The sequence below is a fragment of the Montipora capricornis genome, chromosome 9 (assembly GCF_036669925.1).
Source record: "Montipora capricornis isolate CH-2021 chromosome 9, ASM3666992v2, whole genome shotgun sequence".
Classification (NCBI taxonomy): Eukaryota; Metazoa; Cnidaria; class Anthozoa; order Scleractinia; family Acroporidae; genus Montipora; species Montipora capricornis.
Genome location: NC_090891.1, coordinates 32,402,273 through 32,414,772, shown reverse-complemented (window position 1 = coordinate 32,414,772; position 12,500 = coordinate 32,402,273). Strand labels below are relative to the sequence as shown.

At 44.6% G+C, this 12,500-nt stretch overlaps 3 protein-coding genes across 3 annotated transcripts in view; all 3 read left to right on the top strand.

Moving 5' to 3' along the window:
• Positions 1 to 4,427: 4,427 nt before the first annotated feature.
• LOC138016139 (uncharacterized) overlaps positions 4,428 to 12,500 on the top strand; it is a 21,462-nt gene continuing 13,389 nt past the window's right edge. The window contains exon 1 of the mRNA XM_068863325.1: positions 4,428 to 4,583. The gene's annotated coding sequence lies outside the window, so the exon portion shown is untranslated. The remainder of the gene's footprint in view (positions 4,584 to 12,500) is intronic.
• Positions 7,952 to 11,265, top strand: LOC138015852 (uncharacterized). The gene has a single exon (XM_068862973.1). The coding sequence runs from the start codon at positions 9,460 to 9,462 to the stop codon at positions 11,263 to 11,265; it is 1,806 nt and encodes a 601-aa protein (XP_068719074.1). The 5' UTR covers positions 7,952 to 9,459.
• The window catches only part of LOC138017528 (uncharacterized), a 537-nt gene continuing 388 nt past the window's right edge, over positions 12,352 to 12,500 (top strand). The window contains exon 1 of the mRNA XM_068864591.1: positions 12,352 to 12,500. This exon is cut by the window's right edge and continues 388 nt beyond it. Coding sequence (XP_068720692.1) covers positions 12,352 to 12,500 — 149 coding nt within the window.

Below are 12,500 nucleotides of genomic sequence, written 5' to 3'. Positions count from 1 at the left end.
GTCGCCTTCGGCCACAATTTTAGATTCTTCTGTGAAGTTTGCTGTTGATCGTGCATCAAACGTTCTTAATTAATGATTGTCATAGTATTCAAAAGAGCCAAAGACGTAGACAAACTGACATATCAGGCGTAGGCGAACTGACCGAAGGCGAAATGACCCGTAGCCGAAACGACCGATATTCGTATGTATGTGTAGGTATCAGAGCTCCAAAACATTTAAATTAAACGAATACGCTGACGAGACAAAAATTGGAACCAGTAGGGGTAGCAGTAACGGCCATTTTAGAATAACGTGTATTTCATGATTTAAATAGTTTAATTCTTTTTTTTTTTAGTATTATACTCGACTCGTTAGCTACTTAAGATAGGAGCCTGATAAGCTCCAGTATAAATAAAGTTTTCAGTTTCAGTTTCAGTTTCAGTCATGATGGTCACAAGTTACCCTACGTCATTCCCAGTGAGGCTAATTAAGGCATGCAATATAATCGACACATTGCTAGGGATCAAACTGAAGCCAATAAAATCGCGCGATTAGGGCAGAAAGTCCCAGGAATTCAACGACTGGACACAAAATCAGTTGGGATAATTTTGATATTATTGCATCGGATTATCAGGTCTTATCATTGTAAAGTAAAAGAGACATGGAAAATCCAGGAGCTAAAGCACAAGCCCTCTATGAATTTAAACGTTGACCGGTCAACGTTGGCAGTGAGAGGTTGTTATTATATTAGTAACAATCAACAACTGTCAACGCTTTCTTGTCAAGATCGTTTTTCATATTGTAATATAGTACCCATATCTCTTTATTTCGTATATAAGAAAACTTTATGTCAAGTTATTATAAAATGCATTTTTTTAATGTTTATCTCCACTGTTTGTATTTTATTCTTAATTAAACTCGACCAAATTTCAATGTTATTTTCATGCATTTTTTTCGTGATGTTCTACACGGACACGATTATTTATCGTTTTGTTTTCTCGAGTTTATCATCATGATTTTGTGTAAGCTTCTTAGAATCTCTTACATCGTAGGCTTCCGCTTTGCAGGTTCATACATGATTACAAAGCCAATTAAAGTGTTTTCCTACTTTCGTGACTTTCAGCTATGGTGTTCCATCTCCGCCAAAAATCAACTTTGCAAAGCAACATTCAACTTTATCAACTTTCATTTTCAACGTATGAAACATTTAACTCTATCATACAACTTTCAACTTTACATGTCAACAGTCGAATGTGTCAAACAACTTTCAACTTCACTTTTCGACAACCAACTGTAACAAATACAACATTCAACTTCACTTGATAACTTTCATTTTCAACGGATGAAACATTCAACGTTATCATACAACTTTCAACTTTACATGTCAACAGTCGACAGCAGAGCCTACAACATTGAACTTCACACTTTAAATTGTAAGAGTGACTACTCAGGAATGAACGCAGCATTGAACATTCAGGGGCACCCAACGAATCTGTTCCTCACATTATCTGTTCCCCAGAGGAATCTTGCTGGCTGGCAAAAATACAGGTGTTTCGATTAGCTGGCTGGGAAATTTTGTTTTTGATAGAGGTTTTGCCTGGGAATTACTGACTTTTTCTAGCATTTCAACCCGAGCTGGCTTTCGAAACTCTGAAGAATAAGGACGACTAAAAAAAAAAAAAAAGAAGAAGAAGAACCCTTTCCCTCTCCCAGAGTCCCAGAGAATAGTCCCAAACATACGACGGCTGGTCAGAGTGATTGCGCTTGCGGAAAAAACCTGTTTTGTCCCGGTTTTGTCGCTTTTGTTCGGTCGATTTTGAAAGCGCGCGGAATTCCTGGCTGGGAAACCAACCAATTTTATCTAGCTGGCTGGAAAATTTCTTGTGTGTCTTGCTGGGAAAAAGAAACAGATATTTTTTTTGCCAGCAACACTGAAGAATACCTGAAAATGCCTTAATAACATTTATTTTCATTAACTGGGGTATAATAATACAATTTACAACAAATTGGTCGTTCGGTGCCCCTGAACATTTGAGTTGACAACTGAACATCGATCATGAGAGATTGCAATTTATCAATCGGGTTGACAATCCGGAATTTTCGTTTAACAACACGGTCGTTCTTTGCAATATGGCGTTCAATGATATTGCACCCTTTGTGACTGTTCGCTCCAATGTCGATCCTTGTATCCTGCAATCTTGAATATTGAGTTCTCTGAAATCGAGACCAAATCCGCCAAAAATTATGGGATGTCGGTCGGAGATATGACGTCAGCGAAAATTTCCTGTATTCTCGCGCCATTCATTTCCACGTGCTTTTGTTCTTCGCAATCTCATAAATATTGATCTTCCAAGACTCATGGAAGCCAATAATAGGCAATTAAATAATTTGCGAGATACCCTTCTTCAGGTGGCAGATAGACTGTTTTACGCTCATGTTTTGTTCTACGTTATATAATCCAATGTTTCCTGAATTTTTTAGGTAATACTACAGCTGTCACAGCTAATCCTGGACCGTCACATGTCATCAGATATACTTGTTCGAGCCAAACTCTAAGCTGGCTAAAACATAGAAACAATAAGAGTGCCACCAAATGCAATCCTTGTCTCGATGGACGTGACTAACCTATACACAAATATACCTCAGGAGGAGAGAGTTGAGACAGTGTGCAAGACATACGACCCTTTCAATAAAGACAGCCCTCAAGTTTACGGCTGAAATATCATATACTAAGTTTACCCTATACCCTCAATCATACAATAAACAACTTTTCACTGGTAAATAGGATACTGGCTGCTGCACAAGATTAGGGCCCCACACAGATATAGCCCGGCTTCTGCCGAGCAACAGACCCACTTTATTGATTGTAACTCCAGACGTGATACACGAAGTATGCGTGTAACAGCTGCATGATAAACTAACGTGCCTGCTGCCCGTCAGGAAAAACCCCCTTTCTTTTGGAGGAAACCTGATCCCTCCCGAATACAGAACCAGGCACTTAACAATGACCTTGAGGGAGAAAGGTTTATCAAAATTACATGAAGATGAAACCAGAATGAGAAAGTACATTAGTAAATAAAATTAAACAAGAACCTGAAGGCTGCAGCGTTGCCAGTGTAGAATGATTCCCCTCAGCAAAATCCCGCCAGCACATGCTTTCAACTCTGATGTTGCCAAGGCAACTGTCAAAACTTCGGTGGACCGTGAAAACGTTAATTTGCTGCTACTCTTTCGAACCGCAGCAAATTGTTGGTTTTCACTCACGTGATCAACAGCCATGTTTTTCAACGAAAACAAAAGAAGACGTTAGCATAATAATAGCTTTCAATTCCCGGAGGATCGGATTGCGACACCAACATGGCCACCATTTCATTGTTTGGGGACACCAACATGGCGGCCGTGACGTCATGTGAAATCCAAGAATAGCAAGATTACGTTCCTTGACACAAGCATTTTCAAAGGCGAACGATTCGCTGAAAAATCTATATTAGATATAGAAACGCATTTCAAACCTACTGAAACATTTCAGTATACGCATTTCTCAAGCTGCCACCCCCTAGAGGTCAAAAAGGGCTTCATCAAGGGCGAAGCACTGAGACTTCTCCGTACAAACTCCTCTGAAAATGAATTCAAGACTAAAATCGCCCATTTTAGTGCAAGTCTTATTGAACGAGGATACTCAGAAAGCCTTATTACCGCTACACTCTCACATATCACATTTGAAAACAGGAAACAAGCTCTCCTACAGAAATGCAAATACATAAGCGAATTTTGTCCTTTGTCACACAATACCACCCTACGGTGCCTAATCTTAAACAAATACTCGTGCAAAAATGACACTTAATCCAGCAACAACCGCTACTTAGCGAAATATTTCAAGATCCCCCAATCGTTTCATACAAAAGGGGCAGATCCTCAAAATATATACTCGTTCGAGAAAAACTCTAAGCTGGCTAAAACACGTGGATAGGAGTTGTGTAGGCCTGTCACCCCCATTGTTATCACTGATGTTTGGTTGTGAACTCAAAAGTTGAAAGTTGTATGATCAAGTTGCATGTTTCATACGTTGAAATGAAAGTTATCAACTGAAGTTGAATGATCTATTTGTTAAAGCTGGTTGTCGAAAAGTGAAGTTGAAAGTTGTTTGACACATTCGACTGTTGACATGTAAAGTTGAAAGTTGTATGATAGAGTTGAATGTTTCATACGTTGAAAATGAAAGTTATCAAGTGAAGTTGAATGTTGTATTTGTTACAGTTGGTTGTTGAAAAGTGAAGTTGAAAGTTGTATGATAAAGTTGAATGTTGCTTTGCAAAGTTGATTTTTGGCGGAGATGGAACACCATATAGCAACATTCAACATCCCCAAAATAAGAGAGGTCGAGAGGTGACCGGAATAATCACTGCCAAGTGACAACTATATTCCTGGGTGTAGCGTTTCAGTTTCAGTAAATTTCGTCATAGTTTTGTACATGTAGATAAAAAGTCCCTCCCCATTCAAGCCAAGTTACAGAACCTGCAGAACGACCAAGATTGATTCTAGTCGGCATACAGCGATCAAAGAAATCTTAAAACAAAACTTCTAAACCAGGCTAATATAAACAGGTAGGATTATGATTTTTACCAATGTAGTTTCTTATCCCTACGCACCTGGAATCCCCATAAAATCTTGTCTTGCTTCGTGTCTTGTCTGTATGTGACCTAACTCCTTTCTCACCATTACTCTAGTAGGTGTAAAGAGTTAAGGAAAGATTTATTTGCCTTTGATGTAAATTAACTATCAACGACTTAATGACAACATTACTTTGATGAAGTAGGAATTAATTTTGCAATAGTTCATCTTTCTTTGGATAGTTCATTGATAAAACATAGCTACGCTTAATCCAATGTGTCTATTCTAGCTGACATCGCGTGTTCTGAGTTAATTTAATTACACAGTTTTTCTGCCAAAGATAATTTCTTTTAGTTGCTTGCATTCACTTTTGAAACTGCTTTAAATACTTTAGTTTTTGATATGAGACGTTTAGTTCCGTTTGATTTTGTGGGCGTCTTGAGCGGAAATGCCAAGCACGGGACCTGCCGACACCCTCGGATGACAGTGGAATCCTGTTCACATTTCGTTTCTCATTTTGAAATAACGCCGATCAGATCAAGCCACTGATCCAACGTACACCGACAGGAAAATTGTCCACTGTTGCTTGCTTCAAAACTCTCAGTGTCATGAACAATGAACATTGAATCGAAGAGAACTTGATTACGTAATTAAGCTTTTGTTCTGACTTGGATAGGATTCGTTTCTGTCCTGTTTCATTTATCGACTTTTGCGGGCCTATCTTCAAGTAGTATTTTTCACAGGCTGAATCAATTGTTTAACTAGCCGTGCCCGTGATTTTTAACCGGTGTTACAACTGTACACATGAATTGTACCCTTATCAGAGAACGCCCCTTAAGTTTTTGTGGAGTTGGAGTTAGAAGATCTACGGAGCAACACTGGTGTTTTCAGAGCAGTTTTATCTTTTTCGGAGTTACGAAACGTTGGAGCTTCTTTAGCCCTTTAAACAGGATCAGACGTAAGTTTCAGCCTATTATATGTAGCTTTCGTTTTGCTTTCAATTTGTTTCCTTTGTGATTAGTCTTTCACCGCATGTGTACAATAATTCAGACGAGTTGGTGTTCAAATTAAACGCTGTTGAGTCAACTTGTGCTGTTGAGTTCTATACTGTGGTTGACACTTCCCGATCTCCAGTGCACAACATCCCGTGTCCGCTGCACTGGGTACGCGACAGTGAAAGGTCTGAGGATAAAATCAACGAATGGAGGTAAGCGGTATCATACTTTAAACCCGGAGCCATCGAGAATGACGAGCCACAAGAGAGAACAAAGGCAGCTGGTGTATTTGAAGTTGTGGGAGTAGATTTCGCCGGGCCTATCAAGTACCCAGGAAAAAGAATGGCTGAACGTAGAAGGAGCGAAGGAGAGCGGAGCCAGGAGCAAAAGGGAGAGGAGACCCACACAAAAGGCTCTATAAAGCGCGGTAGAACTTAAACGGAGGCAAATCCTTAAATCGCGTAAAAAGCTCCTTAGTGTTATGCAATCAGTAGAAGGGCTAAGTGATGACAGCCATATTGATACTGTAGCGCGTGACCTTACGCTCGCCTCGGAGGAGTTTGGAAGATTGTTGCAGGAGTTAATTTGCCTGTACGAGCAAGATTCACGCGGCGATTACTTAGAAGAGGCTCAACTTAGTGAAGAGAACGAGACCCTTAACCGAGCCCTCTTACTTTTAGACAGCCTAAAGAATAGAATTACTAGACAATCCAACAAACTGTTGGAGACAAGATCTGTGTGTTCTCGTCTTTTCCTCGCGCCATTCGTCAGCCTCCAAAACTAGCAGCGCTACCGCTAGATTGCAAGCGCTAGCCGAAGCTAAAGCGGCAAGAGAAGAAGCTCAGTACACGCGGCTCATAGCGCAAAAAGAATTTGAACGCAGGACACGCGAAGCAGAAGCGCAGAAAATTCGAAAACGGGAGATAGCGCAATTCGAAAGGGAGATCGCGATTCTGGGAGCAGACAAAAAAGCCGCAATGGCGAACGCTAAACTTAAAGTTTTCGAGGAGGCTCTTCTAGACGAAGAACTTGAAAAAGATTTCAAATTACCAGAGTTAGAAGTTACCAAAATCAAAGCAGAGGAGAGGACCACCCAGTGGGTACATTCCAACCCCCTAACCACGGGAAAGGTATCACGTTCCGAGCGAAATCACGAGCCGTTACGCACGCCAAAACAAATAATGCTCCCATTGCGCCCCACCCCCGAAGACGTATTCTGTGAGAGTGTTCTTTGTTTCACGCGCAAACTTACTTACTTACTTATCCTCATCGGGCCCATGAGGACTCTTAAGGCGCAAAGAAAATCAGAGAAAACACATCTCCTCCCTGAACTTCGCGTCCAAAACACCAGATCTGCCTCGGCAGCAACCCACAGATGAAGATTGTGTAGTGCACAAAATACCATTTTCAATCGATAACCACTTATATCCTCGACCCCTTTGAAAGATATCACCGGAAGTCAGCTGATAGATTCGCTTACAGTCGCAAATCGACAGATAGTTGCCGGCCCAATCTCGTACCCAGAGTCCTCGGGCTTTTTGGCCAGCGGGTGAGCGCCCGGAGAGACTCTGGGATAATCGACTCCATTTTCCCAGAAAACGTGGGTTCCCGTCTTATGACGTATGGTTGAGTTTAAACGGAAGCAGAAAAGAGAAAACCGTTAACAGTAGAAATGGCGGGTTGAAAGTGTTTGAGAAACAAGAATTTTAGCCTTACACACAAAGAAACTGGAGAAATGATGATTGGCTTGCTGTAAGAGCAAGTGAAGATGAAACCTCTGACGCTTTCGGTGAGTGTATTTTTGGTGTTTCAGCGTACATTCCACCGTACAGAATGCAATGAGAATGCCATCGTGCAAGCAACACGATCGACAAATTTTTTTTGTGGAAACGACACAAATGTCCTCTTCTTCTACAAGTTGATGTTTCCGTAATTCTGAATGGCTTCGACAAGACCTTATTCCACGGATTTCTCCTCAAAGAGACTGATGTAATGTTTTCCCACGGTACTTTTGTAACAGCAACAGTAATCACTTTTTAGCAGTTTTAGCAGCGTGGGAAAATTCCCGTACGGTATATGACATAATTCAAACCTCGTCGTTTTATCATTTTTGTGATTTATATATTTCTGAGGTAGAAAAAATCAATCAGCACTGAAACTTGTTTTAGATTTTGAATCTCCCTCCAAATTCTGGGGCTTCCGAATTACTTACCGACTTCCTGTCGGACTGCCATTGTTACACAAGCGGCCAATCAAAAATATAGTTCAAATCGATTATCCCAGAGTCTCTCCGGGCGCTCACCCGCTGGCCAAAAAGCCCGAGGACTCTGGGTACGAGATTGTTGCCGGCCTATCGAGACAAAATCTCCCAAAATGCCACCCTGACATATTCTCTGGGGACCCTACCCTCTTCCATCCCTGGAAAACCGCCTTCAAAGCTATGCTGTTAGACGCTGATGTATCCCCAACTCAGGAGATAAACTATTTAAGAAGCTTTACTAGCGGAAGTCCACAACGCCTAGTTGATAACTACCGGAAGCGGCGAATGTGCGACCCCGTTGCGTTACTAAAGGAGTTGTGGGACGAACTAGAGAGGCGTTTCGGTAGCGTCGCCGTGATTAGTAATACATTGTTGGAGCGATTACGGGACGCGGCGACCTTTGGTGAGCGAGAACACGATAATCTGCAGCTGTTCGCAGATCTTTGCGCGGATATCGAAAGTCAAGTGACTTATCTTCCCGGACTTGCGTGCCTCAACCATCCTAACGCCATGCAACCAATAACCGAGAAGTTGCCGGGGTTTATCCGCGCCAAATGGGAGAAAGAAATAGCCTGTAACTCGAACAGCAACGGCAGAGCGTATCCCCCCTTCTCCAGATTTTCTAAAATAGTCCAGGAGCAATCAAAGATAAAGAACGATCCAAACGTTCTGGTCGGTTAAGCAGCCAGCCCCACCCAGGTTTCAACACCTAAACCACGCAAAGAAAAGAAAACGCTTAAAACGGAGACTCAGCCCGCAGCTGGAAAGGACGGCGCCGGAGAGGATAGGAGAGAGGCCCCTGAAAAAAGAGAAAATAAGACTAAACATTGCCCGTATCACGAAAGGGACGGACACGATCTGCAGGAGTGTAAGGCGTTCACAGCGAAACCCCTGGAAGAACGTACGGAGTGGATTAAAGACGCCCACCTATGCTTTCGCTGTTTCAGCCCCTACCACGTCGCGAGCCGGTGTAACACCCCGGTACAGTGCGCTATCTGCAGAGACAAGCGCCACAGCGCCGTATTGCATAAGGAGAAGCGGCCACCTTCTAAACCGGAGAATGAAGCAGTCAACCCAAAATGTACCGTACTCTGTGGACCTACAGGAGGCGTGTCCTGCAGCAAAACTCTGCTCGTGGACGTCTATAGCCGGCGTAACCCACACCTCGCTAAGCGCGTCTATGCTATCGTTGATGAGCAGATCAACAGTTCCCTCGTCACTAGTGAACTAGCCGACGACCTTGGAGCGGACGGACCCTTAGAAAAATACTTCTTGTCCACGTGCAGCGGTGAGAAAGAGGAGAAGTATGGTCGAAGGGTGGCAGGCATTACAGTACGTTCACTTAGCGGAGCAGAGTTCGCCGCGCCGACCCTCACCGAGTGCGATACCATCCCACAAGACAAGAGCGAAATCCCTACCCCAGACATAGCGAGGAGTTTCCCACATCTAAAGGCCATAGTGCACGAAATACCTCCCATAAACGAGACAGCCAAGATTCACCTCCTACTTGGCCGAGACGCACCGGAGCTTTTAAAAGTCAGGGAGTTCAGAAATGGCCCGAAAGGAGCCCCCTGGGCCCAGCGACTGGCCCTCGGCTGGAACATCAGTGGTCAGATGTGCCTTGACTTCGCCATTGGTCCCGCACACGTCCTCACTCACCTCACCAGCCTGTCCACTGTTACGGAGAAAGAACCTGACACCGGAAGCAGAATTTACGAGCTAGTACCTTGCCCCAACCAGATCAAGGTTACAGACCCCCTCTTGGAGCGTGCCACTGACGACATATTTAGGAAGACACGAGATGACAACGAGCCTGGTCTCTCCCGCGAGGACCGCAAGTTTCTAGAGATACTGGATAGGGATATACACAAGGATGCAAAGGGAAACTGGGAGATGCCCCTACCGTTCCGTAACGAGCCCCAGACTATGCCAAACAATCGAGATCAAGCAATGCAGCGCCTACAAGGGCTTCTCAAGACATTTGCCAGGAAACCCGAAATGAAAGCAGACTATCTAGAGTTTGTGGGAAAAATAATCGACAAAGGCCACGCCTCAGCTATCCCAAGTAAAGAAGTCCCGTCCCCTCCCCGCCGTTCCTGGTACTTACCGCATTTTGCGACTTATCACAATTCAAAGCGCACTATTCGCGTCGTATTCGATTCCAGTTGGGAGTTTGGTGGAATTTCATTGAACAAAGTACTTTTATCTGGCCCTGACCTGATGAAAAACCTTATTGGAGTCCTCATGCGCTTTCGCAAGGAGAATATAGCAGTGATGTGCGACGTCGAGCAAATGTTTCATTCATTCTACGTTGACCCACCACATAGAGACTTCCTTCGTTTCCTATGGTTCGAGAATAACGATCCGTCAAAGCCCATCATAGAATATCGGATGAATGTACACCTATTTGGCAATGGACCTAGTCCCGCAGTCGCTACCTACGGCCTACGCAGAACAGCCATTGACGGCGAGGAGGAGTACGGCGAGGAGGCCAAAAAGTTCATTTGCCGTAACTTTTACGTCCATGATGGTTTGACCTCGCTTTCAGCTATTCAAGGAGCGACAGACCTGGTTAAGAGTGCACAAGCCACCCTAGCCACAGCTAACCTTCGACTTCACAAAGTAGTTTCTAACTCTGTGGAAGTCATGAAAGCCTTCCCGGCCGAAGACCGAGCAAAGGACGTGCGTGACCTGGATTTACGCCACGACAGCTTGCCAGCTCAACGCTCACACGGGGTATTCTGGGACCTGGAGACGGACGCCTTCACCTTTAAGGTATCCTTGCCGGAAAAGCCATTTACAAGGAGAGGAGTATTGTCCATCGTCAACTCTGTGTACGACCCGCTTAGCTTCGCAGTACCTGTTATGCTCGAAGGGAGAAAAATACTGCAGCAGGTTGTCCTTATGGGAGAACGGACAAAGGAGAACAATACCCCCCTGGCCTGGGACGACCCTCTGCCTACCACGATGATAAATCGGTGGACGCGTTGGAGAGACTCTCTCGTAGAGTTGCAGAACCTTTCTGTGTCTCGCTGTTACCGCCCTAAAGATTTCGGCAGCATGACAAGAGCGGAGCTACACGCCTTTTCCGACGCAAGTCAGGACGCTATTGGAGCCGCAGTCTACCTTCGCCAGTTCAACGAAGCAAACGAAGTGACTATAGCTCTCGTCTACGGCCAAGCAAAAGTCGCCCCGTTAAATCCGACGAATATACCGCGTCTAGAACTGTGCGGAGCGGTCTTGGCTGTTCAAGCAGCCCAGAGAGTTCTAAAAGAAATCGATCTGAAGATTTCTGATGTGATATACTACACCGATTCGAAAGTGGGACTCGGCTACGTTACCAACGAGAGTCGACGGTTCTATGTGTACGTAGCCAACCGAGTCGAGCTGATTAGGAGCATGTCTACCCCGGAACAGTGAAGATATGTGGAGACCGATTTGAACCCGGCGGACCTAGCAACGCGCGGAGTTCCCTCAAGCAAGCTAATGGAGACGAACTGGCTGGTAGGCCCGGAATTCCTATGCAAACCGGAGAGAACCCTCCCAACCAATGAAACGTTCGCGCTCGGCGCAAGCGATCCTGAAATGCGAAAAGCAGTGTTCAGCGCCAGTGTAAATACGCACGAAGAGGAAGAGCCAGGCCTTGGAGCAGGGAGGTTCAAGAAATTCTCTTCATTAAAATCTCAGCAGCGAGCAGTCACTAACCTAATTGTCATTGTCACAGAATTCAAACACCGGAGAGACGTTAAAGCAGAAAGTGTTAACCTCAGGAGCGAAGCGCGTAATACACAAGGCAAACTCAGAGGAGGCAGATTAAGGAGAGCTCGGATGGAGTATAATGAGAAGCACCCGATCATACTACCGAAGCGTCACTATGTCTCACAGCTAATAGCTAAACACTATCATCATGAAGTACACCACCAAGGGAGACAGATTACCGGAGGTGCAATTAGACAAGCAGGGTTCTGGCTTATTGGAGGCCATGACGTAGTCAAAAAGGTCATCGGAGCCTGCGTCCTTTGTAAGAAGCTGAGAGGACCACACCTAGAACAGCGTATGGCCGACCTCCCGCTAGATAGAACTGAAGTCTGTCCCCCCTTTACCAACGTAGGATTTGATGTCTTTGGCCCCTGGGCGGTGCAAACGCGTAAGACTAGAAGAGGAGGAGTAAACGCCAAGCGTTGGGGCCTAGTGTTCACGTGCCTGAGCAGCAGAGCCATCCACATCGAAATCTTAGAAGCTATGGACTCCAGTGCCTTTATCTGTGCATTGAGGAGGTTCTTCGCACTACGAGGCCACGCTAAACTCCTCAGGTGCGACCGGGGTACAAATTTCGTTGGAGCTAAGACGGAGCTTGACGCAGCGGCATCCGAGTTAGATGAGAAGAAAGTGGAGAAGTTCGTAACTTAGTGCGGTTGCAAGTGGGAGTTTAACCCTCCCCATGCATCACATTTTGGCGGTGTGTGGGAGAGGCAGATTAATACAATTCGCCGTGTATTGGATGCTATGTTCGCTGAGTTAGGTCAGAGTCAGCTTACACACGAATTGCTGGTGACTCTGATGGCTGAAGTTGTAGCCATTGTGAACGCCAGGCCGATAGCAGCACTGCCGTCCGACACAGATGACCCGCAGCCTCTGTCCCCTGCGATGTTACT

Bases quoted from the DNA above. Each gene is read 5' to 3' on its own strand.
- LOC138015852 (XM_068862973.1), top strand. From the start codon at position 9,460: ATGTGCCTTGACTTCGCCATTGGTCCCGCACACGTCCTCACTCACCTC.